The sequence below is a fragment of the Plectropomus leopardus genome, chromosome 2, assembly GCF_026936395.1.
Source record: "Plectropomus leopardus strain MGB_pleo_1.0 chromosome 2, ASM2693639v1, whole genome shotgun sequence".
Classification (NCBI taxonomy): domain Eukaryota; kingdom Metazoa; phylum Chordata; class Actinopteri; order Perciformes; family Serranidae; genus Plectropomus; species Plectropomus leopardus.
This window is the reverse complement of record NC_142177.1, coordinates 14,862,849-14,889,769: the sequence shown is the minus strand read 5'-3', so window position 1 is coordinate 14,889,769 and position 26,921 is coordinate 14,862,849. Positions and strand designations below refer to the sequence as shown.

Sequence of the window (26,921 nt, the reverse complement as noted above, 5' to 3'; positions counted from 1 at the left end):
GTCGTCCTGATGGCGGGACACTGGGGAGCTCCGCCTGTTGGTGTTTTTAATTAACGGGCCTCTCTCTCATTAGGCGAAGTGGGAGCTGGCCGCTGACAGCTTGGCTACCTCCTCGTCCTCTCCGGGCCTGTCGTGTTAACGCTACATGCCGGCGCCGTCCCACAGGAAACACACGCAAGCCTCTGATTCACGCGCCTGACACTCGCGTGTTTGGAGCCCGGGCACCCACAGCATCCAGTGGTATTTTCAGTGAAGAAGTATTCAGATCCAGAAATAACATCCCGCAATGTAAATATACTTCAAGAACAACACATTATCTGTTAGTGTTACATTATGTATTGCATTTTTGATTGTTACTGTTGCATGAGACGATATGCACCATTTTAATGTTGTTGGTTGTTGTTATGGAGATTATTTTAAGTACTTTTTGGGGAGGTTATTCCAGTAGTTATTGACCTTTCTTGTCTGATCCAGTCAACTGAAATCCACAGCCCAGTCACAAATACAAATGTCAAAAAACCCTTCATCAAACCCTGTTGCCTAGAAATAACATTTATATACTACGAATATCTACGCATACAGTTATTACAAGAAAATTAATGGATAATTCACATACTTGCCAAGCTGCAATTTTTTTACACTGAATGTATCAGTAAAATGTTTATTGACGATGTGTAGACTTTGTTGTTTTAGAATATCCATTCTTGTCATATTATATTCAACCCCATTGAAACAAAGCAGTGTTTCAATGGGGTATTTAATAGCCTAAGTTACAGAAACATTGTTGGCAATAGTCAACCTTTCCCCCTCTCTGTCACTCTTTTTCTCTCAAACACATTTGTGTGCCACTCGGTGGAGTGCCCAGATTTTTTTTTTAAGATATTTTTGGGGGGGATTTTTCCCTTTATTTGATTGGGCAGATTGATCTATTAGTGTGAAAGTTGAAAGGAGAGAGGGGATGACATGCAAGCAAAGGGCCAAGGATGGAAACCCACAGCCGCTGTGGCAAGGACAAAGCCTCTGTACATGGTGAGCCCCCCTGTACCAGGTGAGCACTGGGCACCCCGGAGTCAATGGATTTAAAGGTTGTGACCCAGGCAAATATCTTCAGTAAGAATGAGGACAAACTCATGGCTCATGGGGGGGGGGGGCTGCTCCACACAGTGTCTGCTGAGAAAAACCCACCATCCAGCCAACGAGCTCACTTCAATCTGCAGCCAATACAAAAATGTAGCTTTTCCTACACTTGAAAAAACATTGCCAGGGAACATAGTCCAGGCAGCAAATGCATTCCTTGCAAAATGTATTTTTTATTTCATTTTACAATATCAGGGTTTAAGACGCTGACTATGTCCTCACAATGTCCACTGTTTGAGTTTGGCTGGGGACCTATGTTGCATGGCATCTCCCATCTTTTTCCCCTCTCAGTTTTTATAATTTCTTGAGTACAACAAGTCCTGGACCTCCGTTTTAATGTATGCATCGTACTACATATAGTCATCATACGTGTTGTATAGAACAGTCCTAATCTGCAAATTAACTAGTAATTATTCTTGCAAATATATGTTGATGTGTAACAATAATTCTCGCCAATATGCTGTGAATTAAGAGAAAATTAAAGTAAAAAGTAAAGTACAAGCACCTAAAAACTGTGCTTCAGTGCTGTACTTCATTTTATTTATGTTCCACCACTAAGTGTATTTGCACACGTATGTAGACACGCAGATACTAACACAGTCACACAAACACACACTCACGTACACGCACACACACATGAAAAGTGACAGTCAACAAACGTTCAATTTATCATCATTGTCACAAGTCAGATGCTGGCAGCGGCTCTAGTATCTGACTAAGACCCATATTGGCCCAGGAGAGAGAGATAAGCTGTTTGTTTCTGCTGTCAATGCTGCCAATTTGGTTTCCCATCACTTCAAATTCAAATCAACAGCAGCGCAGAGGGGATCTGAGAGAACGTGTGTGTGTGTGTGTGTGTGTGTGTGAGACGAGAGGAGAGGAGAGAGACGGGGGAAGAGAGGAAGAAGGGCAAGGGAGCAAAAAGAAAGAGGGGGAGGAGAACAGCAGAGAGGAAAAGCAGAACAGCGAGGGATGCTTGGTAAGAGAGGGAGAGGGAGAGAGAGAGGAGATAAGATCACCTAGCTTCTGTGAACACCATCCCCCTGTGTCCTACACTCGCTTCTTATCTCAACCGCTGCAGACACCCTAAAGGGACACACACCCACCGAGAGAGAGAGAGAGGGAGAGAAACAGGAAAAGAGTGAGAGACAGAGAGAGAGGAATGTGGAGAAGAAAAGGAGAGAAGATGAAAGAAAGCAGCAAGGGAATGGTGGAGACTATGAATACTTACTGGTGGGGAAAGAAGAAAAGACACAAGCTTCAGCGGTGAAATCCACCAACTGTCACCAGGCCTCATTTAAACGACAGCTGTGTTGGACCACATACAGCTTTGACCGTGTTAACTACGGGACACATGTACTGGTAGTTTCCTCAACAAGTTGACGATTGGGAAACTACATGTACAGGATATACAGTATACTGTTTATCTATTTGTATCTGACATTTGGGTTTTGAGTCATCTTGGGATCAGTATATTTAAAACCAACTTCTTATGTTCTCTATAGAGCTGAAGTAGGTTTCATAAGTTATGAAGAACTGAAAATCAGTCGTAATATTATGTCAGGTTTTCAAATACATGACTATAGTAGGAACCTCATTTGTCACTGTGAACAGATGATAATTATAGCTAAAACATTTTTCTTTTTCTTTATTTCTGAAATTGCAGATTATCATCTCACTGACATTTGTATATTTACTACATTAACAAATCAATGAAATGGACAGCTTTGCTACTAAAGGTCATTGCATTGCCATTATCAATCCCCTTGACGGGGGCAGCTTCAACCACAAGTGCTTTTCCTGGGCCCATTTGTTTTCCGTCTCCATCACTGGAAACCATGACAATTTCTCAGTGTTTAAGTAGACTTAACAAGGCAGCGAGGAACAGCAGGTTTTGCTGCTGCACCTGCGGGAATTGTTTTTGGAAGTTTGTCATTAGCTTCGAGTGTGTGTTGGAATATAAAGTTTACAATGTACTCTTATTTTGAAACATATAGGAAGTAAGTCGGGGAAGAGGGCATTTGTTGGAGGTTTTACAGTAGAGTAGAGTTTTAGAGTCTGAATTGAAATGTATGGCAATAAAGCGGGTGGTGTTTCACTCCATAATCAACTGCTGAATCCTTAACGCCTCAGCACGACACAGGGGAGACTACACATTCCTACATGATTTTAATGTGCATGCAGTACCAGCCTCACTTAGCCAGCCGGGGGCATACAGGTTACTGTGAGGTTAAGTAAAAAAAGTAGAATTTAGGTTGTTTAATTTTTTGCCATGTTGTCTTTTTTTTTTTTAAAGAGACACAAAATGAACACTGTAAGCAGACTACTTGATAACCAAAAATTACTGCAATGATACAGCGTTTGTATAGAGATGATTCTGTCCCCTTTTTAATCCATATAGGTGGCTCATCACTGTAACAGTGATCACTATAAGCGGTTTCACTGCTAATGCAAAATATCAAATAGATAGTATTTCAAATTGTTGAGCCTTGGTTGAGTGCAAAAGCACTTAGACAATGGGACCTGACCGAATTTTACAGCTATTTTTTTTTTTTTTTAAATTAACATTTTTTGGCCACTTGATGCCAGCAAAAATGAGCTGTTAACACAACACTGACATATTATCACTTTAAACTTAATAGGGTTTACATGTTAGCAAGTGCTAACTATGTACACATCCCACAAACTTCAGCTTTCATTTGTAATCCAGTTTTTGCTCTACTTGAAGCTCTGTTTTTGGTCTCCACCAACCTCTGAGAGAATTATCCGACTCTTGAGCAGCTAAATGCTCTAACTGGTTGCTAACATTGTCCGTCAGCTGTGTGGTGATGGACAGGTAGTGTACAGTGGGTTTTTAGAGTTTTTCTGCTAAAAAAAACAAAAAAAAAACAGCTGCCTGCCAATGGAAACACAAGAGTGGTGAAAGTGAAGCAATACAATGAATTTGTTGTATCCCCAAAACAATGAGTCCAACAACGTTCAGAATCTAAAGCATAAAGAGGGGGTCTGCAGAGCTCAGAAATAATTGTCTGTTGGTTTGTCACGTGTCATATGTACCATATGCTGTATAGCTTTTTTTAAGTTCAATTTTCTTGCCTAAAGGCAGTCATATCTAAAGATATTTATCCCATCATGTATATTTCAGGTGTAATTACAGAATGTAAGGTTAATTCAATCCCCAAATTCCCAAAAACAATAGTGAGACCATGACCTCTGTGACCTCAGTGGTAGCTATGGCCCTGGATGGAGACACACAAATCTTAAAATTCTGCTATAAAACTAATTATGCTTGTATTAAAAGTAAAACCACTAATGCCTTCCTGAATTAGCGTTTTGCAGTGTTACTGGACACATGAATTAAATTTTACCAGCATGCATTGCCTGACGCCACCCAAGACTAGAGAGCTTGGGGACAATGTTATTGCACAGAATTCTCTAATTATCTTGTGCCTATTAATTCAGGGATTGTAAAAGGCTGACAAAAAAGTTCCCTCCTCTCACTCTATCCTTTTATTCCCAGCCACAGACGGGGAGAAACTCCCAGTGATCATTTAAATATTTCAGAACATCTTGGTAAGAGCCTAAAAAGAGTCAATAGCATTAAAAAGCTTTATCCACGGCGCGGCTGAAACTCCACGCTGCATAGCCCTGGAACTCTGCCTCGAAAAACTTTGGCATGAAACTTTGTTTGAGGCTGTCCAATTTCAGTCAGTCAATAGAAATCTCCACATCTTCCCCTACCTCAGTTCTGTTAGCACTTATCTCCGCCTGAAAGGGTTGACCAAGGACAGCCTTTGCTCAATAAACAGAAGAATGTTTTTTTTCTCCTTTTTAAAAGATTGACCTTAAGACAAGAACGTTCTGACTGGATTTTTGTGAGTGCTAAGGCTTAGATAACACTCTTCAATTCACTCTTGAAATGGGTCAGAGTAAAGACGAAAATTCTTGACTCATTGTGTTCAGAGAAATGGCATATAAAGCCTTGGTCTTTTAGTCATGTGGTGAAAATGAGTACCACTGAGTGCAACACAGGAATACTAATAAGCAGGAGGTGATTTGAGAGGAAATGAGGAAAGACACTATCTCCCCTTGTCAGCAAAATGTCCAAATGTGTCCCACTTGTTAACCTGCCATCCCTCTCCATCCCCTGAGTCCGGACCCTGACATCGTCCTCTCTGGACACAGACCTAGAAACATAGATGTATTGCTGCCAGAGCACATCAAAACCAAACTCAGACATTTTTTTTGCTCAAAATTCAATTTCATTTTTTGAAGCACTTGAAGATCCACTTATCACTAAATCATATGTAATGCAAGAAAGCCAATACAAACAATCAGAATTGTTTAAGTTATCATATTAACATCTAAGGTGTGTTGATTGATTCACATCACCAACTCATGCACTGAGTATCATGTAAGAAAACATTCCACCTTAAAAGTTGCTGGCAGCTGCCAGCAGTAGCCTTTGAGCGGCACAGTGAATTAGATCACTTTTATATTTTGATGTAACTTTTTGTATGACGATGTAACATTAGTTAACCCATGAACACCATCACGTCATTTGCTAGCCAAAAAAAGTAAAAGAGGACAAGGAAATTACCTTAAAGTTAGCAGGGACGAGGAGGGGGGGTATATTAGATATGATCTACTATTTACAATTCTCTTCTTGTTTTTTGTTTCAGAGCTAATGCAGGCTAACTACAGTAATGAGAGATTGATAATGTGGAGCAACATTTTTTCCTACACTAGATATGACACAAAGACAGAGACTATATTGGACTGACATGCAGTGAGCTGTACATTCACCACTTTTAAGCAGAGGGCAGGAAATAGTGTTATCTCTGAGCCTGACAGGGCAAAGCCTCTCCTCATCCGGAGAGCAGCGTGAAAGCAAGGAGCGCTCACTTTGCAGCTACTTCTGAGGATGAAAACAGCCCCAGTTTTAATTGTCAAGGTTATTAGATGAGCCTGATCTCAACCTGCACTGCAATTTGCTCTTAGAATGGAGGTCTCAAATGCAGCTTTATTTGCTCAGCACAATTAAGAAAACAAAATCAAGAAAAAGAAAAAAAAGGCTTCATCCCCCTGTTAAAAATGCATCATTTGCCTGATGCTAATACCGAAAGTGTTGTATTAAGTGATTTCTGATTCAAAAATGAAACAGTTGCCCTTGTTTATAATGTGATTGTTACGATTAAGTTTGTATCTGCTTCAAAACACCATAAAATTAAATAAGAAAGGTTTATAGCCGCAATGCGGCTAATTCTACTTCTGGAAATAAAATATACACAGCTACTGCAACCAAGTTTGTATAACTCTTATGGATTTTTTTAACACGTCTAACTGTCTCACTGTCTCCATGGCAAAGGTCCTTAAAGTGCTATACTCATACATAAAATGTGTTAGATTAATTAAAACTGCAGACTGGTCTAAGTTAAATATCTCCCAGTGAATTAGGCATCGAAGTGAAAAACACAGACGTGCCACACTCACACTTTTGGTTCTGCGAGGAATAGTAATCCAATAAAGTGAGGAGCAGTCGCTCATATCCCCTTCACCTTTGCTGACCTTTCAGATCATTACTCACAATGGAAAAAAGAGACAGAGGATAGAGGCTATTTTAGGGGACACGGCCAAGGTCTCCAGGAACACTCCAACTTTCTACCCGTATCATCTTAAAAATCTTTAATTGGCAGCTGTAAACCCTGATTAAATAAAAAAGCACTTTGAAGCCCACAATATAAGCCCGGAGAACGCAACTGTACTCTGTGTGAAGGGGGAGACACACACACCAATTACTGTTCACAGACCACATCAAGCATTTTTTTTTCCATTCTGTAAAAAAGGCCTTAAAAATTCAGGAGCTGTTTCGTGGACTAATGAATGCTGGTCTTGAGTGTGATATTATTTCAGCAGAGTGAGGCAGAACTAAGGGGCAGTATTATGAAAGAGGAGGTGAATTCATTTATAATGGAGTGTAATAGCAGTCCCAGCTCTCCTATAGGTGACTATATGCAGATCCCTTAGTCTGCTCTTTGGGGGAACAAGAAGAATCTGTAATATAGAAACACACACCACGCATGCCACTGAGGGAACTGGAGAGCAAGAAAAGACAGAGCAAAAGTTAATAACCAGGTGACGGATGAAACTCAAAAGGACTGCACTACTGTACTTCTGCACCATTCTTAAAAATGCAGGACAAAGTAATTTAGAACAATAGCGGCTCCAGTTGTAACTAAATTACTCTCTGAGATGAGGATATGAGGATCGTCAAATAAAAGTTATTATACTGTGTCCTGGGTGAAAACTGAGCTCTGATTGACTGCAGGGTGTCAAATAAATTTTAATAACTGGGCATTTCCTGCATAACTGTTACATCATCATGGCAAATGGCTGTACTCCGAGAGTTTAAATGCTACTTTTCCAGGCAAAATACCCAGAAAAAAAAAAAAGCGTAGAAACTGCCCAAAAATTGGGAGAATAAAAATCACCTGATTTATGACAATAAAAGCTTAGAAAATCACAGATTACAACATAAAAAACTTTCAATGAGTACGTGCCACACTCCTGTTTCTGCACACAGTGGTATTTCTAGGAGGCTTTAAAGAAACAGAGAAGGAAAAAGAAAAAAAAAACCTGAGAAAATAAAGACCAAGAGAGTTGGATGTGGGCAACCTCCATATTAAAATGCATGCAGTAATCCAGAGATTACAGGTATTAATAGCAAATGCATGCAAACTAAAAATGTTCTCACACACTTTGATGCACTTTCACATTACAACCTTAGATAGATTTACATTTTTTATTACATAAAAAGGGTGAGAAAGAATTAGCACCTTCAAATGTTATTCGTGTGTGAGTGTGTGTCTGTGTGTGTCTTAGTCCCTGAAGATAACAAGTCCCATCTCTCGCCCTGCTTCTCAGAGTGGCCGTCTCTAAGCTGTGCTAATCGATTGGCGAAGGAGGAAAAAGGGCCAGCTTTAATGTGTTGCATGTGAAGGATTTACTGGAGAGCAGAGCCACTGAATCAATGGCGTAGAAAATGCATCATTAGGACAGTGTCGTCCCCTCACACCACCCACCAACCCCTCCCGCCACCCTGCCCACCCCTGCACCCGGCCCCTTGAGGGTCGGGGCAGAAAAAAAATGCAAACACACATTTATAGCCACACACACTTCTGCAAAAACTGGGCTTATGACTGATGATTGAGCTCTCAGGCACCAAGTGAATCACATGTAAAATCAATGCTCGAACACACACTCATACACAAACTTGTTAAAGCTCCCCTGATAGCGAAACATGCACACACGCACGCACACGCACACACACACACACACACACACACACACACACACACACACACACACACACACTCACACACACACACACACACACACACACACACACACACACACACACACACACACACACAGTACGTCTAGAGCTGTCCCCAATATCCGGGCAGATGAATCGCCTCATTCTCATCCTACCTCAGCCATTTTGTCTGGAAATGTTTGGGAGACCCAAATTTAGCTTTTCACAATATGAATTATTAAACGTGAAGTGACTCCTAAGATGAACCAAAAGTCTGTACAGTTACCAGGTCGGGCACTTTGGGAAATGTATTGATGCTGACTAATAAAACAATGTACAACTTGTAGCAGATGGATTTTTTTTCTGAGTATTTTCATGCCTAACAACTGTTCAGTGTTTCATTTGGGAACTTTATAGTTGGCAGAGTGGAAAAACCTCTGATACAGTGTTTAGACCATCATGGGACACTAAAACTCTCTTCTGAAAACCAGACAACACAGCACTTTAAGGCTGAATGTCTTGCTTCATCTCTTCTGTGATTTGGGTTGCTCTCATGGACATCAGGGCTTTAAAAGACAGAATATACCAGCCCAGTAGCACAGAATCACCAGTATGTTCAGACTCAATGATTCTGCACCTCATGATACATGCCCAGTGCCAATGTTCAATACCAACACAGGATGCAGTGCACCCTGAGGCAGCAAGTAAGGGTGTGGACGTTGGGGTTGTGAATGGGCACATAGCTTGCCTGGCTTTCATGCAGGAGACCAGAATCTTGTCAGAAACCTGCAATTATCTTCTGTATTTTGTTCGTCTCACGTTAACCATAGATTATTTCATTTGCCAAAACCACAATTTGATGTATCCCTGTATACTGGCATAACTGGCCAACATAGATAAGACAGATGGATAGTTTTGCATAAATAAATACATAAATAATACATAGTTTTATATGGATGATATTTAGTTAATTTTCTGTAATAGACCTACATACAAAGTATAGAATATTTCATTCCTCTCTGATGTGTAAATAATTTGTCTGAACAAAGATCTGTTGCACCAGTTCTCTTTTGGATATATGAGAGTAAGATGTTAGAAAAATGTCAGATAAAATAGATATACTGTAAATTCAACTGTATCTGTAAGCTTTACCCATAACCTGGCGCACTTTTTTATCGAAATATTTGTTTTAGTGAGAGTGAGAGAAGGTCCTGTTCCTTCATGCAGTTTTGGAGAAAATCAATTTTTTATTGGATGAAAAATTTTATTCTAAACATTAAGCTGAATTTTCCATTTAAGAAATGTAACAAAAATTGTGTACGCTGTCAATTTTAGTTGACCAAAATCGGTAGGTCAGTCAAAAATCAGAATCATCCAAGAAAACTGAAATTGGTGTATCATAAGTAGAGAAACATAGACCGAGAGACAAACAGATAGACAGACAGAGGGACGGACGGACGGACAGACAGAGTCAACAGTCAGATGAGGACCTGGCAAAGCCGATAAATCAAAAATCCGTCTCCAGATGAATCATGTATCACTAAGAAGACAAAGTGCTTTAACTCTGTCATGGGAGTGGTCCCATGTCTCGTCCCCCCGGTAAAACACTTACAGGATAAACACTCCCATTAATATTCCTCTGTGCACCTCTCCTCTCCACTCTACTCGCCTCTCTTCTCCTTTCCTCTCCCTGTCCTATTATCCTGCCTCGGCGGACATCCTGTCCTGTCCCGTCCGCCTTGCCAACCTGCAAGATGGAGATGAGAGGACGATCCAAACGCAGAAGGGGGAACATGAATCATTACACTTCCTGTTGTTGCACGCCGTCCGGGGAAGGAAGAGAGAGGACGCCCCCGGGGCTCCGATTGATTCCGGAGACTTAATTGGGTTTATTAGCCAAGATGTTGGGCCCCGCGAGGAGGCTCCCAGAGGCCGCCGAGTCCCCCCCACTCCCATTCCCACTCTTCTGAAGGAGAAAGCCTGCGTAATTGTTTTCCCTCCATCTTCTGTGTCATTGTCAGATGGGTCCTGCGGGATTATTAGCAACCCCAGGTCCCTCAATAATTCATCCAGAGCTATTTATACACAGATGGAGAGTCCTCTAAAGTCTCCCCCAGTGAGCTTATCTGACGCTTAGACAGACAGACAGTGAGAGAGAGAGTGATGGAGAGAAACAGTGCTACAAAGGGAAAAGCAAGAGAGAGACAGAACGAGAGAAAATGGGAGAGACGTACAAAGGGAGGACGGAGGATGGAGAGAGGCGATCTCAAAAAGAAATGCAAAGACGAAGCGAAGCAAGTCTGACAGTGTATAAAACAGTGCGAGCGACAGACAGCAGCGTTTTAGGTAGACACAATGACAACGTTTCTGGTGTGCATTGAGTTTCAAGGTGAAACTCGCTCGTCTGCTTTGCCAAAGTGAACAAAAGCACTGTCCCGGGAATAGCACACCCTCACGCAACACACATTAATGGCTTTTAATCTTCCCCCCTTTTTCCTCCATTTAACACAATTAAGATGTTTGCAAAGCTAACATGGACCACTAGTCGCTATAGGAAGGACAGATGAAAGACATTCGGGGATTTCCATATGCAAAGTAAACACAGTTATCCGTCCTTTCTAACGTGTCAATGCGTAAGACCAACAAAACAGCAGCCAGCCATTTCTTAAATCACCTAATAATTCAAACATAACATTAACACATTAGCATATTAACATTAGCGCATTAAGTAGCTTCTAATCCCAAACAGATAGTGGTTGGGCTACAGGAGGCTGCATGCCATGCTTCTAATGGCTTTGCAGATACCTGTGTCTTTCCGCCCGCAAGTTGAGGGGGACATTTTGTTGTCGTCGGGCTAATGAAGCCTTTGGCGCACAAAGTTGGTTTTCAAAGTCCCTTTGTTGGTGCTCCAGCCACAGATAATTATATATATTCATCCCCTTTGGCAGTCACTTTTATCCAGCTCATTTAGAAAGCTTGGCTTCCTCTTGGACAAATTGGGACATTGAAAGGCAGATTGGAGTGATAGTTTTTAAATTTTGCATCGATGGCACATTACTCATGGCAACTATAGTGAAGGAAAAAGACTCGCTTAAACACCCTGTATAAGCTGGCCATTTATCTGTCACAAAGAGTATTACAAAATTTTTGCCATTATGTAAAATATATTCTTTCAACCGGTACAAATGGGAAAATCTTCTATTGTAAATCCATAATGAACCATAACATGAGAGCTTTAGGTCTGGAGCCTAACTGCCGATTAATTTACAGAAGATGTAATAAATCACAAATAACCTTACTGTTTTATTTACAGGCTTAAATGAGGGACTACTTTACAGCCCACAGTCAAAAACAGGTAAATCTACGTAAGTTTAACAGGGAGGGTGCTCTAGGGGGTTACCGTGTGTGTGTGTGTGTGTGTGTGTGTGTGTGTGTCTGTGTGTGTGTGTCCCTTTTTTTATGATTCTGTGTCACCTCTCTAAATGTAGACATTTTTGCAAGTCCATGAACGCAGTGCAGACAGACCACATCTTGAGTTCTTTTTTTACCTCAGCAGCAGTTTGAGGAGTTTGAGTTGCAGGATGGATAATTGATCTGTCGATCCAGTTAGAGCTGATCAGATCATATCAATGGATAAGAGCAGCTGTTGCTGTAGAGGTAAGTGACAGCAAACTTTTAGACCCGTACATTAAGTTTCACTTTCACCGTGACCCAACAGCATATCAAATAGCACTGCTAATGAATGATCTAGCACCAAAAATATAAAATCAATATATGGCGGCAGATGGTTAAATTGTGGCAGGCTGCCATAAATAAATTAATATGTGGGAAACCCTGGAGCTTTTAATTACAAACTTTGCTATGCTAATTGAACACACTCAGTAAATTATTTTCTTTGTCATGCTTCTCTCTTGATGATTATATAAAATTAAAAAAAAAAACTTTAATGGTGCCCATTTAAACATTTTTTTATGTTAAACTTAAATAAAAACTACTTTTAATGAAAATATTTTTGGAACCCAACATTGGAAACTAATTTTCTATTATTATTTATTTATGAAGTGGACTTTTGTAAGCTTTGGGTACAGTCTATGCCAAATTAATTGTTATTGCCCAGTGCGTCCTCATGGTATTGATAAATGATCCATAGAGAAACGTGTTGTTTTCTCTCGCTCTTTCCTACACACACACACACACACACACACACACACACACACACACACACACACACACACACACACACACACACACACACAGTGCTGTTGCTCCAGGGAAAGCAAAGCTTATCAACTAGCCAATGCTCACAAACTCACACACATACACACACGCCTGCATGCACGCACAGACTTCTCTGTCTCTATCTATAAACCCATGAAATCGTTCCACACCAAGTGAAGCAGGGTATGTATAGGTTTGGCCAGGATTCCCATCTCCTGTTCTGTGATTAAACGACCAAACTAATGGGCTCTGTCTCGTTGGGAACCTGTGTGGGGCTGGGAGAGACCTCAGAAGCCATTAAATTGCAAATCTGTAATAATTTGCTGAAGGCTTTCTGTCCAGATCATTCCCTGGGCTGATTTGTGCATTGAAGTAACGCTCTGAATGGCCAAGCACAAACCCAGCTGAGCCCACCGGCAAGCCAGCCAAGTTAGTCTACTAGAAGGATCACGCTGGATACACATATTTACTTTACAGGAAACCACAGAGCAAACTTGTGCTGCACAAAATTAGTGCCTGGTTCATGAAGGCAGCAGCTGATCAATCAATAAGCATCTCGTCCTCTGTGTGAAGGAGGCACACAAAGGTGAGCATAGCAGTCTGAAGTGTCTTTGATCAATAGATAAAAAAATAGTGCATATATTGACATAAAAATACTCGTATGTTTAATAAAGTAGACATTTTGAAGATATTCATATGGCAGCTAACCCAATAATAGCACATATTCATAGAATTGTTAGTTCAAATTTAATGTCAGAAGTTTAAACATCCTTTGAGGAAACTAAAAATGGGGTGCAATAAAATGGATAAAAGAAAAGATTTAATCTAAAAAGAAAAAACAAGACACTGCAATATAAATAAATATTAGAAATAGAGATTGCATTTAATATAGAGCATTAGCAGCTCAGTGAATGCCAAGTTCAAGTTAAGCTTAATAACCACGACTCTCTGTCTGCTCTTTGTCTGACGTAAATAAAATACTCAACCACTATGTTTGCTTGCCATTAGCTGCTGCTCTTTTACTTATTGTTTTTGAACTCATTCTGTGAAAATGGTATTGATTTCTGTAGAATGGGTATTTTTTTCTCCTAACCACTTCAAATATGTGTTAAAACCCATGAAGGTTTTCACCTGCTTTTGAGGTACAAAATCTTCTCTGCTTAAGTGATCCTCACAAACTGCATGAACCTGCTTATAAATCCAGCTGAACGTCAATCATTCACACTGAGGTTTGCACACTTATTTCAAGAGCTTTCCTTAAAGACTGTAAAACTGTATTTTCTCAGTCAGCTTTTTAATGTGATAGACAGGTTTCTACATGAACTCTCAGTACTGTGCCAAAGTTAAAACAGTCGGTTTGGATTTGGTGGGCCTTGAGCATCAACAGCTAAACAGATTACTGTGCTTTTCTGTCCTTTTTCTACATAATTCAAGAGCATTTTTAAAGCAGGTGATAAGTAATTCATCTCTACAAAAAGTGTGAAGACGATACAATCTTTTATTTTTATTGTTGTTACTTGGAGTATTGACACTTACTTAATAACAACAATGGTTTATTTAGACTTTATTGCAGCATGAGACCAAAATCTGCAGCTCTAGTATCAACCAAAATATATCAAAGATATTCACCACCTCAGCTGCTGTATTTTAATGGCAGTGAGACTGAAATGATTTGCAGCAAGGAGCTATACAGCATATGTACATACATCTGTCTTGCACACGCTAAACATACCTATACTCAAATATAATACTACACTGAAATTAGGCCTGTGCGACGGTGAAAATAAAATATCCTGATATTTTTGACGGAATACCTCGACATCGATATTGCAAAAATGTTGAAGGGTTGACTACTGGTGCTTTCAAAAAATACTTACATAATAAAATTTTTGATAAATAATCATCATTAATGGTTAAGGCAAATACTAGAACAGCGAGAACAGTCTGATAAGTTAAGAAAATTCCATCACTTTACTGTTATTCAGCCTTTAAAGTAGGGAAAAGACAACACTTAAGATATTACAAAATCTCAGACGATATCTAGTGTCATATCAGGATATCGATATATTGCCCTAATTGAAACAAGAGAAGAAAGTGCAGGAGCTATTATAAACAGAAAAAATGATTGCTTGACAAATATACAGTTAAACCTGTCCAATTAACAAGTTGCCAGAGCTCATTCTAATACGGAGGGCACTTGCTGATTTACCCCCGGGGTGGCTGGGAGCTGCAGGGGTCTAATTCGGCTCCCATCCTGGGAAGGTCATTCTTCCTTCTCGAGCCATGATGGCCACAGAGTAGTGCTTAAATCTGGCAAAACGCAGCCTATAAATTACAGCAGAGGACAGAGGGGTCAAAGCCTGGCATGGAACTGGGCCAGAAGCTATCAATCTGCCGGGGCCAGCGAGGGCGACATCTGTCTCTGGGACTCCCTCACTCTTTCTACTTCTCTCTCTGTCTGTCTTTTCTTCTCAGCCCCTTCCCTCTTCCTTTTTTTTTTTTTGCTCACTCTGTGCCTGTCATTGAACAATCTCCCCGTGCCTCCATTTTTAGTCTGCACCTCTCTTTACAATCTCTGCTCTCTTTCTTGTATATCGCTCTGCCTCTTGATATTCTTTGTCTGCCTTTGTGTGCAACCCCCCACCCGAACTCTCTTCTATGGATCTCCCTCGCCTCTTTTCACGCATTCTCTTACATCATCCCTGTTTCAACATCTCTCTAATTCTCCTTCCCTCTCTCCCCTCGCTCTCTCTGTCTTGAGCTCCTTGTCGTTTTACGCACTCTTGCACCATCTCCCTCTGCAGCGATATGTTTTGGTCTATCTGCTCTCCAACCAGCAGGATAGGATAAAGCCTTGATGTACTTTCTCTCAATGTGATGCCAATATGATTTGAATGGTAATATCTGGTAGCAAAAGGCTCTGATTTGCAGTTTTTGGGGGGGAATGAAAATGGAATATGGACCCAGTGGGTATCTTGAAACAAATGCAAAAAATGAAACACAAATTCAAAGCTCTTGAGTTGCCTTTTGTCATTCAGAACTCTGCAAACTAAATATATTTCTTAAATATAAAATGGAACAAACCCTCTCTGACCTGAGTTACTAACTTCAGATATCCCTCTTGCATCTGTTAAAGAGAAGTGGTTGAATAAATGTAGGATGCTGACTTTGGGAGTCAAAACTTGTCAGGCCCAATCCACAGCAAACTGTTCTTTTTGGTCGATGCTTCTGCCAGTTTCATCAGAACATCTTGCATTACATTTTGCTACCAAAACCTTCGAAAAACTTCTGCATGACTTATTAATCCTCATCCATTTTCTGAATCAAACCTGGTCTTGAATAATTGAGAGAGATCTTTGAAAAGCCCTAACCTCCATTCCCACCTTCCTTTTACAAGTCAACGTGGTGCATTTTTAATTGGGGGACATGAAATAGGCATGAAGGGAGATGGGGGAGGAAAGCGAATTGAATCAGGGACACTCAAACCTGGCAGTCATTGCACACAGCACAGGAGATTGTATGCATGCATACAGAGGAAGCTAAATATGTGCACGGCCTGACAAGTCACACATGCTCGACAGTCTTTGATGTGCTCTGTCTGGGACAAATAGTACAAGGCTTGTGTAATCCCTGCTTTGGAGTATTCCAGCAGGCACACCCAGATACGCCACTTGTGGTTATGTTTAGCAATTTGGTTGAGAATAAACATCTATTCAACTTTCTATGAACCATACATCTCTAAAGCCGAATGATTTGTTTAGTGTATATGAGCCAATTGTGTATGGACTGAAAAGGTAATTGAAAGTATCATGTATCACTGGTTGGAGAAATCGCAAGGCTTTTAAATTACAATATCTGTTTGCAAGGTAACAATGATTTGCTTTTTCTGTGGTATTAAACCATAACTTGACCTTGAAAACAATGTTAAAAACATTTAAATATATTAGATGGAGTTTGAAGCAAATTAAAGACATTTGGAGCAGAATATCTGACGAGAATTAATGCTTGCCAGGTATGCATTAATGGGCCACTGCCACAGTTTGCTGTGACAAACTTTGGCTCTATTTTTCACATTGCTGCTGTGTCATGCTGCTAGTTCCTCTGCAGTAGAAAGCTGCAGCTGGACCCATTTTCATGTGCACACTGAGGGTTCGAGTCAGGTTTGGGCCTTAAATTGAAATATTACAATTAAACAATAAAAGTGACTGTGACGTGCTGCTTTAATTAGGGCTGATATTTGCCACATGCAGTCTGCAGTATAATCGCACACACACACACACACACACGCACACACACACACACACACACACACACACACACACACACATATCCAAACCATATTCACATAAAGGGATAAATGCACAACAAATATACAGAGAAAATGTATCTACGCCGGTATGAACATACGTATACTGTACACATACAGATATTGGGTATGGATATTATAATATTCCCTATCATACTGCCTCCTGACTGTGCAAAGCTTGATAAAAGGAGCCTGCAGCCCTAATCCAAAAGGCAAAAAACACCAATTTTCAAGTTCAAGCACAGAGGAGATTCATAACCTTTTGACTGGCGAACAAAGGAAATGGTGTTTAAGCCTTTTAAGCCGAACAACTACATATAGAACCTGGTGTTTGTGTAATTGTATGGCACGGATAAGAGAGCCAGAAATGGAAATAAATGTAAAGTATATGGAACAGGAGAGAGAAATCACATGTGGGGTTGTGTTATGTTATGAAGGCAGCATGTGTGAAGATAAATGAATATGTTAAAACACACAAACAAACATATTTTTGGACTGGTTTTTTTTTTTTGTTTGTTTTTTGTTATTTATTTATTTATTTATTTAAATATCATAACATCATAATTCTCCAAGAGCTACAAATTTTACCTTGAGCCTCCCTGAGTGACTGGGGAAAAAAAATCTCCACCATAAATGACCATATTGCCCAGTTTCTTGCTATGATGAAAGATGAGGTTTTGAAATCTTTTAAAGAAATGTCTTTCAAACCATCTGGGTTTTGGGTTTCTGAGGGTAGTTAGAAACTCCTCCCCTCTCAAAAATAACGAACAGTCCCTAAGAGAAAAAAAAGGCAGGGCACTTCCCTTCAGTAAGCTCTATTATTAGCAATGAAATCATCAGTGGAACCAAAGCATATCTCAAAAACATGTAACACTTTCCAACATTTCAAAAGTATTGCATTCCCCATCTCCTGAACTGGCCACCGGTATCTGAAGCAGGGGGGGCTTGGAAGTGGTATTAACCGTACCTAAAAGATTGAAGAGGCCTAAAGCGTCAACTTTTTAAAAATTGAACACAAAGCACAATAATACTTAGCTGATGCAAGAGCCTTGAAAACTGAAAATATTTACCTCTCCAAGGAGCATTTGTCAAAAAAAGGATTTTTTTTCATCCTCTGGAAGAACAGTACACCGGGGCAATGAAAGCAGCAATAGGAAAGCAAGAGCACGAGGAAAGCCTGTGCGAGTTGTTTAGCCTCTCTTTATGGAAAACAAAAGGCCAAATGTTGATGAAACATTTAAGGCAGACTTTATTTTAACCCAGCTGTGGGCTATCGGCCGAGGAGTTTAACTGTATCAAAACACAAGAAAGCCTATCCTCTGTGCATATAAATGTTTCAGAGATGTTTCTCGCCTTAGAAATGGTTGGAAGTATTATGGATCACTTTCGTCTTTAGTGTATCAGGATATTGATATCCAAGCGTGAGTAAACACATTCAGCGGTCTTATGGGAAAAATGAAACATCACACACCTGGAGTGATTCTCACACCAGAAAATTCACTTGAAAATGATAAAGGCAAATAAAAGACATCAATCTATCTATCCATCTATCTATCTGAAAACTGCTGACATCAGCAGCCTCTTTGACCCGTAACGATGGCCACAAATCATCAGTGTTGTGCTTCTCCACAGGTCAGCACTGCCGTCCACAGTGAGCCATGACTTTGCCACGTGGAACCATTAACAACACGCTAACACCCTGATATATGCTGACTCGACATTTAACTGTATGCCAGACGTGCTCCTGAACTATAAGCCCCAAAAGTTATCTGAGAGACAAATATTTATAAAAGACAACGCTATAATATATTTTAATCTATAATTATTTTAAATGCATCACACGCTTTAAACCCCTTGTTGTTGTTAAATATCGAGGGGTGAAAATGAGAGAGGAGTATGTGACATTTGACCAAAACAACAAAAAAAGATTTGTCACAACTCAACTCTGTTTTTTGCTTTTAATCTTATATATCAAAACCTCATAAACATTTGAGGTACTTGTACTTTACTTGACTTATACTACTCCACTACATTTCAGAGGAAAATGCTGTCATTTCTACTTAACATTTATCTGACAGCTTTAGTTGTTTTATAAAATAAGATTATAGCATGAAAATCACAAGAAGAGTTTGTAAAATATAAGGTTCTGTTGTAATTAAGTTACAATAACAGTTTATACAGGTAAAGCTGCAACAATTAGCTAATTAATCATTCAGTTTATTCACAGAAAAGTTGATTGCTAACTATTTTGATAAATGTTTAAGTTTTCAGGCTTTTTTTTTTTTTTTTTTTAAATAATTTTGAGTTCTGGAGGGTGTTTTTTCAGTGTTTTTTTATGATTGTGACTTTTTCATTTTTTATGTTTGTCTCATTTATTTTGAAATTTTGAGTTTTGGGGTGTGTTTATTTTCCCTCCTTTTTAAATAATTTTCAGTTTAGGGGTGTTGGGGTGTTTTTCTGCATTGGGTACTTTTACTTTGAATACTTTTAGTACATTTTACTGATTATACTAACTTTTACTAAAGTCCCATTTTCAAAGTAGTTACTTAAAACGTATAGTAGGTACTTATAACAGAGTATTTTCAAAGGGTAGTGCTTTTACTTAAGTAAAGGCTCTAAATACGTTTTCCACCACTGTATACAAACAATTACTATTACATATTTACTTCTACATGCGTTTACAAACTTTCAATTTGTGCTGAATGTACGTCAGTTTGTCTCATTCACTCTGCATGAGGTGAAATGAGATGACCATGTAGGTACAGCCATGCCTTTACATCATCTCTCTCTGTCTGTATGTAAAGGTCAGTGGTTTTAATGAGAGGCCCGCCGAGGTCAGACGAGCCAGAGGGCTCCACCTCCCTGACAGGCCTCATGACTCCGAACCTGCTGTTAGCATGCTAATCCTTGCACGAGCTCCATGAGCACTCCCTCCTTTGGCTTGGTGCGGTCATCTCTCACTGTGACTAACTGGCTCCCTGCACGGCCATCAGCCGGCCCCCATCTGACAGTCCCCTCCAATAATAATGGACAACAGAGGCAGTGCTGCCTTGACAACGGCCCTCCTGACAAATTAGGCTCACTGTACTCCCTGCTCTGGCTCCGCCTCTTGTTTCCCCTCTTGTTGCTTGGCAGTTCTGGGCTGTGCCAGGACAGGGGTGGCGGTGGTGGACGCAGATGCGGGTGCGAGTGTGGGTATGGCGCCGATGGTTGCGTGTACTTTGGTAAGAAGCGACCCCCTCTGTGACACATGTTGCCTTTCTCCCTGACAAAACACTCAAAAATCGATTGCGACGCGTCTTCATAGAAACAGGGCACAATGTGGGGCCTGAGCACGCATTCTGAGCTGAGCTGAGTAGAGGATTCTGGGCCAGGGAGGAGAGGAGGAGCACATGAACACACACACACACTCATCCAAAACCAAATGCGAGAGGAGGAGAGAGAAGGATCCCACAGAGAGAGGATGATGCAACGAGAGTGAAATTTTTCGGCCGGAACGCATGCTGCATTAACGCAGACCTGCAGGACGAAAAAACACACCCGCACTTCTTTCTCTTTGTTCAAAGCCAAATTTGGCTTTATCCTCCTTTTTTTTGCTGCAGACGGCACTCTACTAATGGCAACCTGTAACACCTAATTGCCTGCAATAAAACACAGCATGAGACTTTCATGTTTTTGGCATCGTGACTTCCTGGCCTCACCAAACACGATGAGCCCGACGATCTGCTCTGAACCTGCTCCCCTGACACATTCACTTAAAAGGGCTGAAATATCAATACCATAGACGTTCAGAGAGAACCGTAACTCCCTTTATGTGCTGCATAGATTATAGCCCCCATCTGTGGCATAAGCCATCTGCAGTATGAGTAAATTTAAACAAGATTTCTATTGGTCATTACACCGTATCTCCACTTGTTTGATTTCAAATTAAACCATTTTCGCAAGTATTTATATTAAAACTAAAAAAACTGCTAATATACTTTAATTAATCATTACAGTTATTGTCCAACAGTGAGCTAGTGGTGAGCAGATGACCTGTGACATTTTATTTACATCACTTGCCAGGTCAAAATGGACTGTTTGGCTCCAAAGTACATGAAGTTTCAACACCTGCTTTGACTCCGAGCAACTCTCTGGCTCTGCGACCACTTTAACTGTCTGCGCCTATGGCAAGTGCTGTTGCTAATGTATTTAGTTTGGCCAAGGACAAATATATTACTCGCATTAAATTACCACCAAATGAAACAACAGCCGTAAAACAAACTTGGTGACAGTTGCATTTGCATTTGCCTGGAAAAAAAACAAAGATGTAGACAATAAAGGTTTGGCCCTGGAACACAATACTGCCTGAAGATGCGGTAAACAATAGATAACACCTCCAGTTATTAAATGTCGCCCCCCATATCATCGCGGCTCAATTGCCCCGCTGATTATTACATGAAATCAGGCTGATGAATAGTGCTAGCAATCATATCTACACCTTTTCTCTTCCTGAATAGATCCCCACCTCCCATGCTGCAATGCCAGAGAGAAGAGAAAGAGAAAAAGGGCTGGCTCTTTGTGCTAGCCGTGCCTCTCAGCCCCGTTGTGCTTGGTAGCAGCAGCAGCAGCAGCAGCCGGTGACCATTATAAATGGCCTCTATTAGCATGGCTCGGTCGCAGAGGGGAGAGAAATAAAATCATTGGGAGAATGTAGGCCTGCTCTGGTGTCCCTGTGCCCGCTCCCAGCCTCTGCAGACCCCCGTCCCACACTCCCCACCTCCCCGCTTCCTCCACCCCTCCATTCCAAGGGGACAGAATCCTAAAGACTAGATTACTAGTGATACATGGAGTCATTATGGGGAGGGTTATGGCAATAGTATCACAAGCACGGCTGACAATGGCTATAATAGGGGTCTCTTTCTTCAGAGGTAGCATTACCATAGCAAAGGCTGTTTCTTTAGGCTTGTTGATGTACAGTAGAACAGCAGAGCCTTTTATTACCTGCCATAGCAGAAAACAAAACAAAACAAAAAAAAAACCCTGCTCTGTATTATCTAGCTGAAAACCATTTCTTTATAAAAGCGCCATGTCTTTTTGGGTAAAGTTAAATGAATGCAACAATGTCCCTGCATGAGGCAGTATATTGTTAATGATGACAGTTACCTAGTCGTGTGCCATTTGAAGAAAAAAAAAAACAAAACAAAATTGCACAGAAAATGGCAGTTGATCATCTACAATCTCCTGTTGGTCCGTGGCTTTTGTGCTATCATAGCCATTATCCAACATGATGCACTGTCACTAGAACAGGGAACATGTCAGTGCAAGTACATAAAGTGAAGACAAAAGAGAAAGCAAAGAATGAGGGGGATCAAGCAGAGTTAATGAAGAGGAGAAAAGATGGAAGAGAAGAATAGAAGAGGAGTTTTCTAGTGGGCAGCTCTATAGACTTCAGTCCACTGGAGCATTTCACACCTTCGAGGGTCATCGTCCCCTTGGTTCGACTCTCTCTATTCTACAGCAGGACTCTGAAAAATGCAAACTGCATGAGGGAGCTGAGGGAGAGGGGAGAGAGAAGAGTCTGGACAGATTGTAATGTGTGTACAAAATGTACAACATGTTGGCACTGTTGAGTTATAGGTTTGTCAGCTTCAGTACAGGCAACAGTAAGCCAGCTCTTATTGAGAAAATACAGGAAAAAGTACAAGAGTATAACAGTTTAAATAACGTTCGTTTTACAAGGCACAGAGAACCAGCATGCTTTATTTCCCTTCAAAATATTTGTATTTTCTTGAAAATGTATTTACTCTTGTCTCAAACTCTTGCTGTGATTGCATTCCATACCTGATTCATGTTATGCTGTGTCGTCCTCAATAAAACCAGTATGACGGCGATGCATGCAGTCAGTCATTTTGCCTGTTATTTGCAAGATGTGCTGTCTTTTACTGCTAATTCGGGAAGCTTTCTATGGAAACTTCAGGAAGGTGTTAGGGAGTGTGTGGAGAGTATGCGGCCTTTGAGCAGGTTGCAGTGAGCCAGTGAGCTGGTGAGCCAGGGAGTAGCTAGTGCCTCCAGCTAGTTAAAATATGAGCGCAGCGGGGGCTCGCTAATGAAAGCGGGGGCCCAGCCCGGGAAGCAGGGCCGTATATCGCGGTGAGGAGACAGTTCTTAGAATCAGCTGGTGAGCCGTGCCTATAGTTGTGGGGCCACTGGTGATTAACTGTCCAACAGGGAGTCGCTACTACAGCTGGGCTATTAATAAAAGATAACCCCCCCTTCTTCCCTTCTCCACCTCTTTGGTTTCCCCAATGCCTGCAGACAGTCTCCGCCCTCTGGAATTATTTGTATATCATAATCATTTCCTGACACATGGTGCATGTCACACATTGTTTACATGTGGCAAAAGGGGCTTTAAAGGGAGGGAGGAGGGGGGGGCGTCCAAAAAGTGATAGCTCATTCTTAATGTACTTTGCTCCCCTGGGAGGTGTCCTGCAGGTACAGCAGATCAATTAGTGACCTCTCATTAGATGGTGATTTGCAGAGAATGACCCATCCCTTGAGAGAAGAAAATAAAATAGAGGGATAAGGCACTGTCATTCCTGTTGCACCAAAATTACAAGACAGGTTGTTAATATTACACCAAAAGGCCATGTAGCATTGTTACACCAAAAGTTTATGATAATTTATCACTGTTACAAAAGGGGTATGCTCAGAGGTACACTTGGATCACTTACAAAATGAGATATAAAGAGTGAGAAAGAAGTAAAGAAGTAAAATATATATATGTGCAATTTACATTTCTATTTTATAATTTAGATTTCATATTGAAAAAGGGAAACTCAGATTTCAACACCTGAATTTCTTTAAAAAAAAAAAAGAAATAAAAAGCTTTAAAAAAGGCTGTACAAAAGTACAATATATTCATTGGCCTACTCCTCTTGTGTAGCACACGTGCGTACACACGTGCACGCGCGACCGCCCCCCCTCACGACCAACCCCCCAACACACACACACACACACACACACACACACACACACACACAGCGAGAGAGTTACGGGCAACAGAGTGTACTGTGCTGCGGGCAATCAAACACAGCCTCCCTGCTATTGCAACGTGAAAACGTGAGGTTAATGGCCTGGATTTAGCACTGTAGTGAATGAAAGCACGTTTACAACCGCCGGACTGGATGTGTGAATACTCCCGTGCACACACTGCCCACATAGGAACATTGCTCCTCCTAATATCACCCTACATAAATTCATGCCGTCGTGACTCCCGATTCGTGACACTCTCATGCTTGGATATATTTGCCCAATAAGACTGGGAATGAGGCACTGGAATTGGAGGACCAATGAAAAGTCTAACAAAGGAATAAATATCCTTTTTATCCAGACAGCAACATGCATAAAGTCATTCTGCAGCTTTAGATAAATTGCACATTTTTTTAACAATCATATCCGTCAAATCTTGCCTGATTTAGGATCCTTACTCACACCAATGCGTGACAGATTTCACACCGACAAAAACAAGTAGTTTTCTCAGGGCTTTTTAACCCACCTTTGTGCATGCCCGTGAAGCGGTCCTTCAGCACAGTGAGCTCGTAGATCTTGCCGAACTCCTCGAAGAGAGGCCGGAGGTCTTTCTCGTCCAGGTTGCGGGGGATCTGACCGATGAAGAGTTTGATGGCATCGTGGTCCTTCATGGGGATGGTGGCCGGGCAGCCCACCGGGCTGTGGCTGTGGCTTAATCCGTTCACGAGCCCGTTCGTGCTGGCGGAGACCACACCGACACCGTGCACCGTGCCGTCCACCTGCCCGTTGGTTAAAGTTGCCATCTTCGGACCGGCCAGTGAGTTGGGATGGGTACAACAGCAGCAGATGGTGACGGTGGAGAATCGTTTTTACGTTGAAAAATTAAAATAAAATAAAAAAGCTGGTGGAAGTCTTGGTCAAAATTTGGTTCCGAGACCAAGCCGTGCCAGAGCTGATTCCACTCTCGTCCTATCAAAGCCAATATTTACACTGATGTGAAAACACATGTAGCATTTGGCGAAGACGCATATCAAAAGCGCGCAATGCCGTTGGTCCCGGTGGAGGCTTTGATTCCTTATATTTATGTCCTACCCAATAACTCGTTCATTGATTTCATAAAAGAGAGACAGAGAGAAAGAGAAGGGGGAGGGAGAGGGAGAGAGAGAGAGGGAGAGAGAGAGACCAAGAGCGTTCACTGTCTATTTACACCCACGTTCCCTCGTCCCAGCTTCTTGGCACCCTTTTATTTTTTTGCATTGAGGAGTCGGTATGGGTGTCTTCTCGGTTTAAACGGACAGGGCCAGTTCAATCTCTGCCAGAACAGTGGGGAGGTTTGAACAAAGGGGGCCGCTGTAAACTTGGCATATGTCAAACCCAGCGTTTGCTGTCCCCCCTTTTCTTATGCGAAGACCAAGTGGTACATTCCACCGAGGGGAGAGGGTCTATAAATAGAGAAATATAGAGAATACGGTCCTTTGTGCTCCTACTCAGAGCAAATAACTACACATTCACGAACTCGAGAATGCATTACTTCGTGACTGACATGCACACGATTCTTATTATTTGCAATAAGCCGTACATCTGTCTCACAACAAATTACTCCTGATGCTTTGATTCATTCAAAATAAACACTCGCTGTAGATTGAACGTAACTGGAAAGGTGGCAGTAGATTTTTAGGAGGTTTGATTCTGTGCTTAAATCACACTTCATATCATCTTGTAGCCTTCCTTATTTTCGACGGCGGCAGCAGCATCAGCAGCGAGTCGCTGCAGCCTCACTTCGCTCCTGGACGGTGGACAGCTCCGTGGTGCTGAAATGCAGCCAGTCTCACCGGCGAAACCAAAACCCACCGATGCAGGATTCCTCCGACGGCTCCAAACGGTCGTTAATGTCGAGAGAAAACGCAGGTTTTTGCACCGGTGAGACGACGTATCATTAGCCTCCTCTGCCATTTCCAAAGTCATGTGGATTAGATGATTTGATTTCCAGAGAGGGGAAGTCTGTGAGCACCGCCGAGTGGCGTAGAGAGGGGGCACATCGGAGGCGAAAAAAGTCACACAAGAGTGGGACGAATTGACACGATGTAAAGAAAATCCACATTCACAAATGTCGCAACTCTTTTAGGTTTCTTCATACTCACAAAGACAAAAAAAAACCAAAAAACCTCAACATCATCATTTACACTGTAAATGCACAAACACATCTGGAAAAAAAAACTATTTCTCCATTAAAAGGTTGATTGATCATTTGGAAGGACATCCAATATTCATTCAGTTTCCTTATGAAATTAATTTTGAGCTTACTTCAGGCCTTTAGGCATTAACCAAACACTTTTTAATCAAATTTAAAGTGGCCAGTCTGATTATAGCAGTCCTTGATTTATGAAAATCTTAGTGTGAATGAGTTAGGTGCTGATATTAAACACTCTTCAGTGTGGAAGGTCTAAAACAATTGTACATAAATTAAAAGCACATTCAAGTCTGTGGTAAAATCTACTGAGCATTCCTGATTAAAAGGGTAAAGGAAAAAAGAAGATATTCCTGCTGTGTTAGGTTCAACATATTACTTTTTTTCACATCATGCTCCAGACATAATGTTCTTTATTATGTGACATCTCACCCCCATTTAACAGAAGTCTGTTTTGCCCCTAATCTTACAGCTCTGAGTGACCAAGAGAGGTGCAAATGGAGTGACAGTGGGTTTGAACACACTGTGGGGACAATTTATAATGACAGGCACGTCTTTTAGATATATAAGATCAGATATTTCCAATTCAATTCTAACCTGAGCACTGGCATGACCTCTCTCTTAAGATCACTGGCCATTCTGCTTTATTCCTTTGGGAGTCAATTCATGGTATTTATCTCTATTCTCAAAGGACAACTACAATACCTGAGGTCATGGCAACATGTAAATGATAAGAGTATTCATAT

The 26,921-nt window shown here is 41.1% G+C and overlaps 1 protein-coding gene across 5 annotated transcripts in view; it reads right to left on the bottom strand.

Moving 5' to 3' along the window:
- celf4 (CUGBP, Elav-like family member 4) overlaps positions 1-25,926 on the bottom strand; it is a 139,244-nt gene extending 113,318 nt beyond the window's left edge. For 2 of the 5 annotated variants that reach the window (XM_088086082.1, XM_088086083.1), the window contains exon 1: positions 24,514-25,924. In XM_088086082.1, the coding sequence (XP_087942208.1) occupies positions 24,514-24,790 (277 nt within the window). In that variant the 5' untranslated portion in view covers positions 24,791-25,924. Of the gene's footprint in view, positions 1-24,513 lie in introns of all 5 variants that reach the window. The other 3 variants (XM_088086080.1, XM_088086081.1, XM_042501820.2) reach the window with 2 other exon arrangements.
- Between the last annotated feature and the right edge of the window lie 995 nt (positions 25,927-26,921).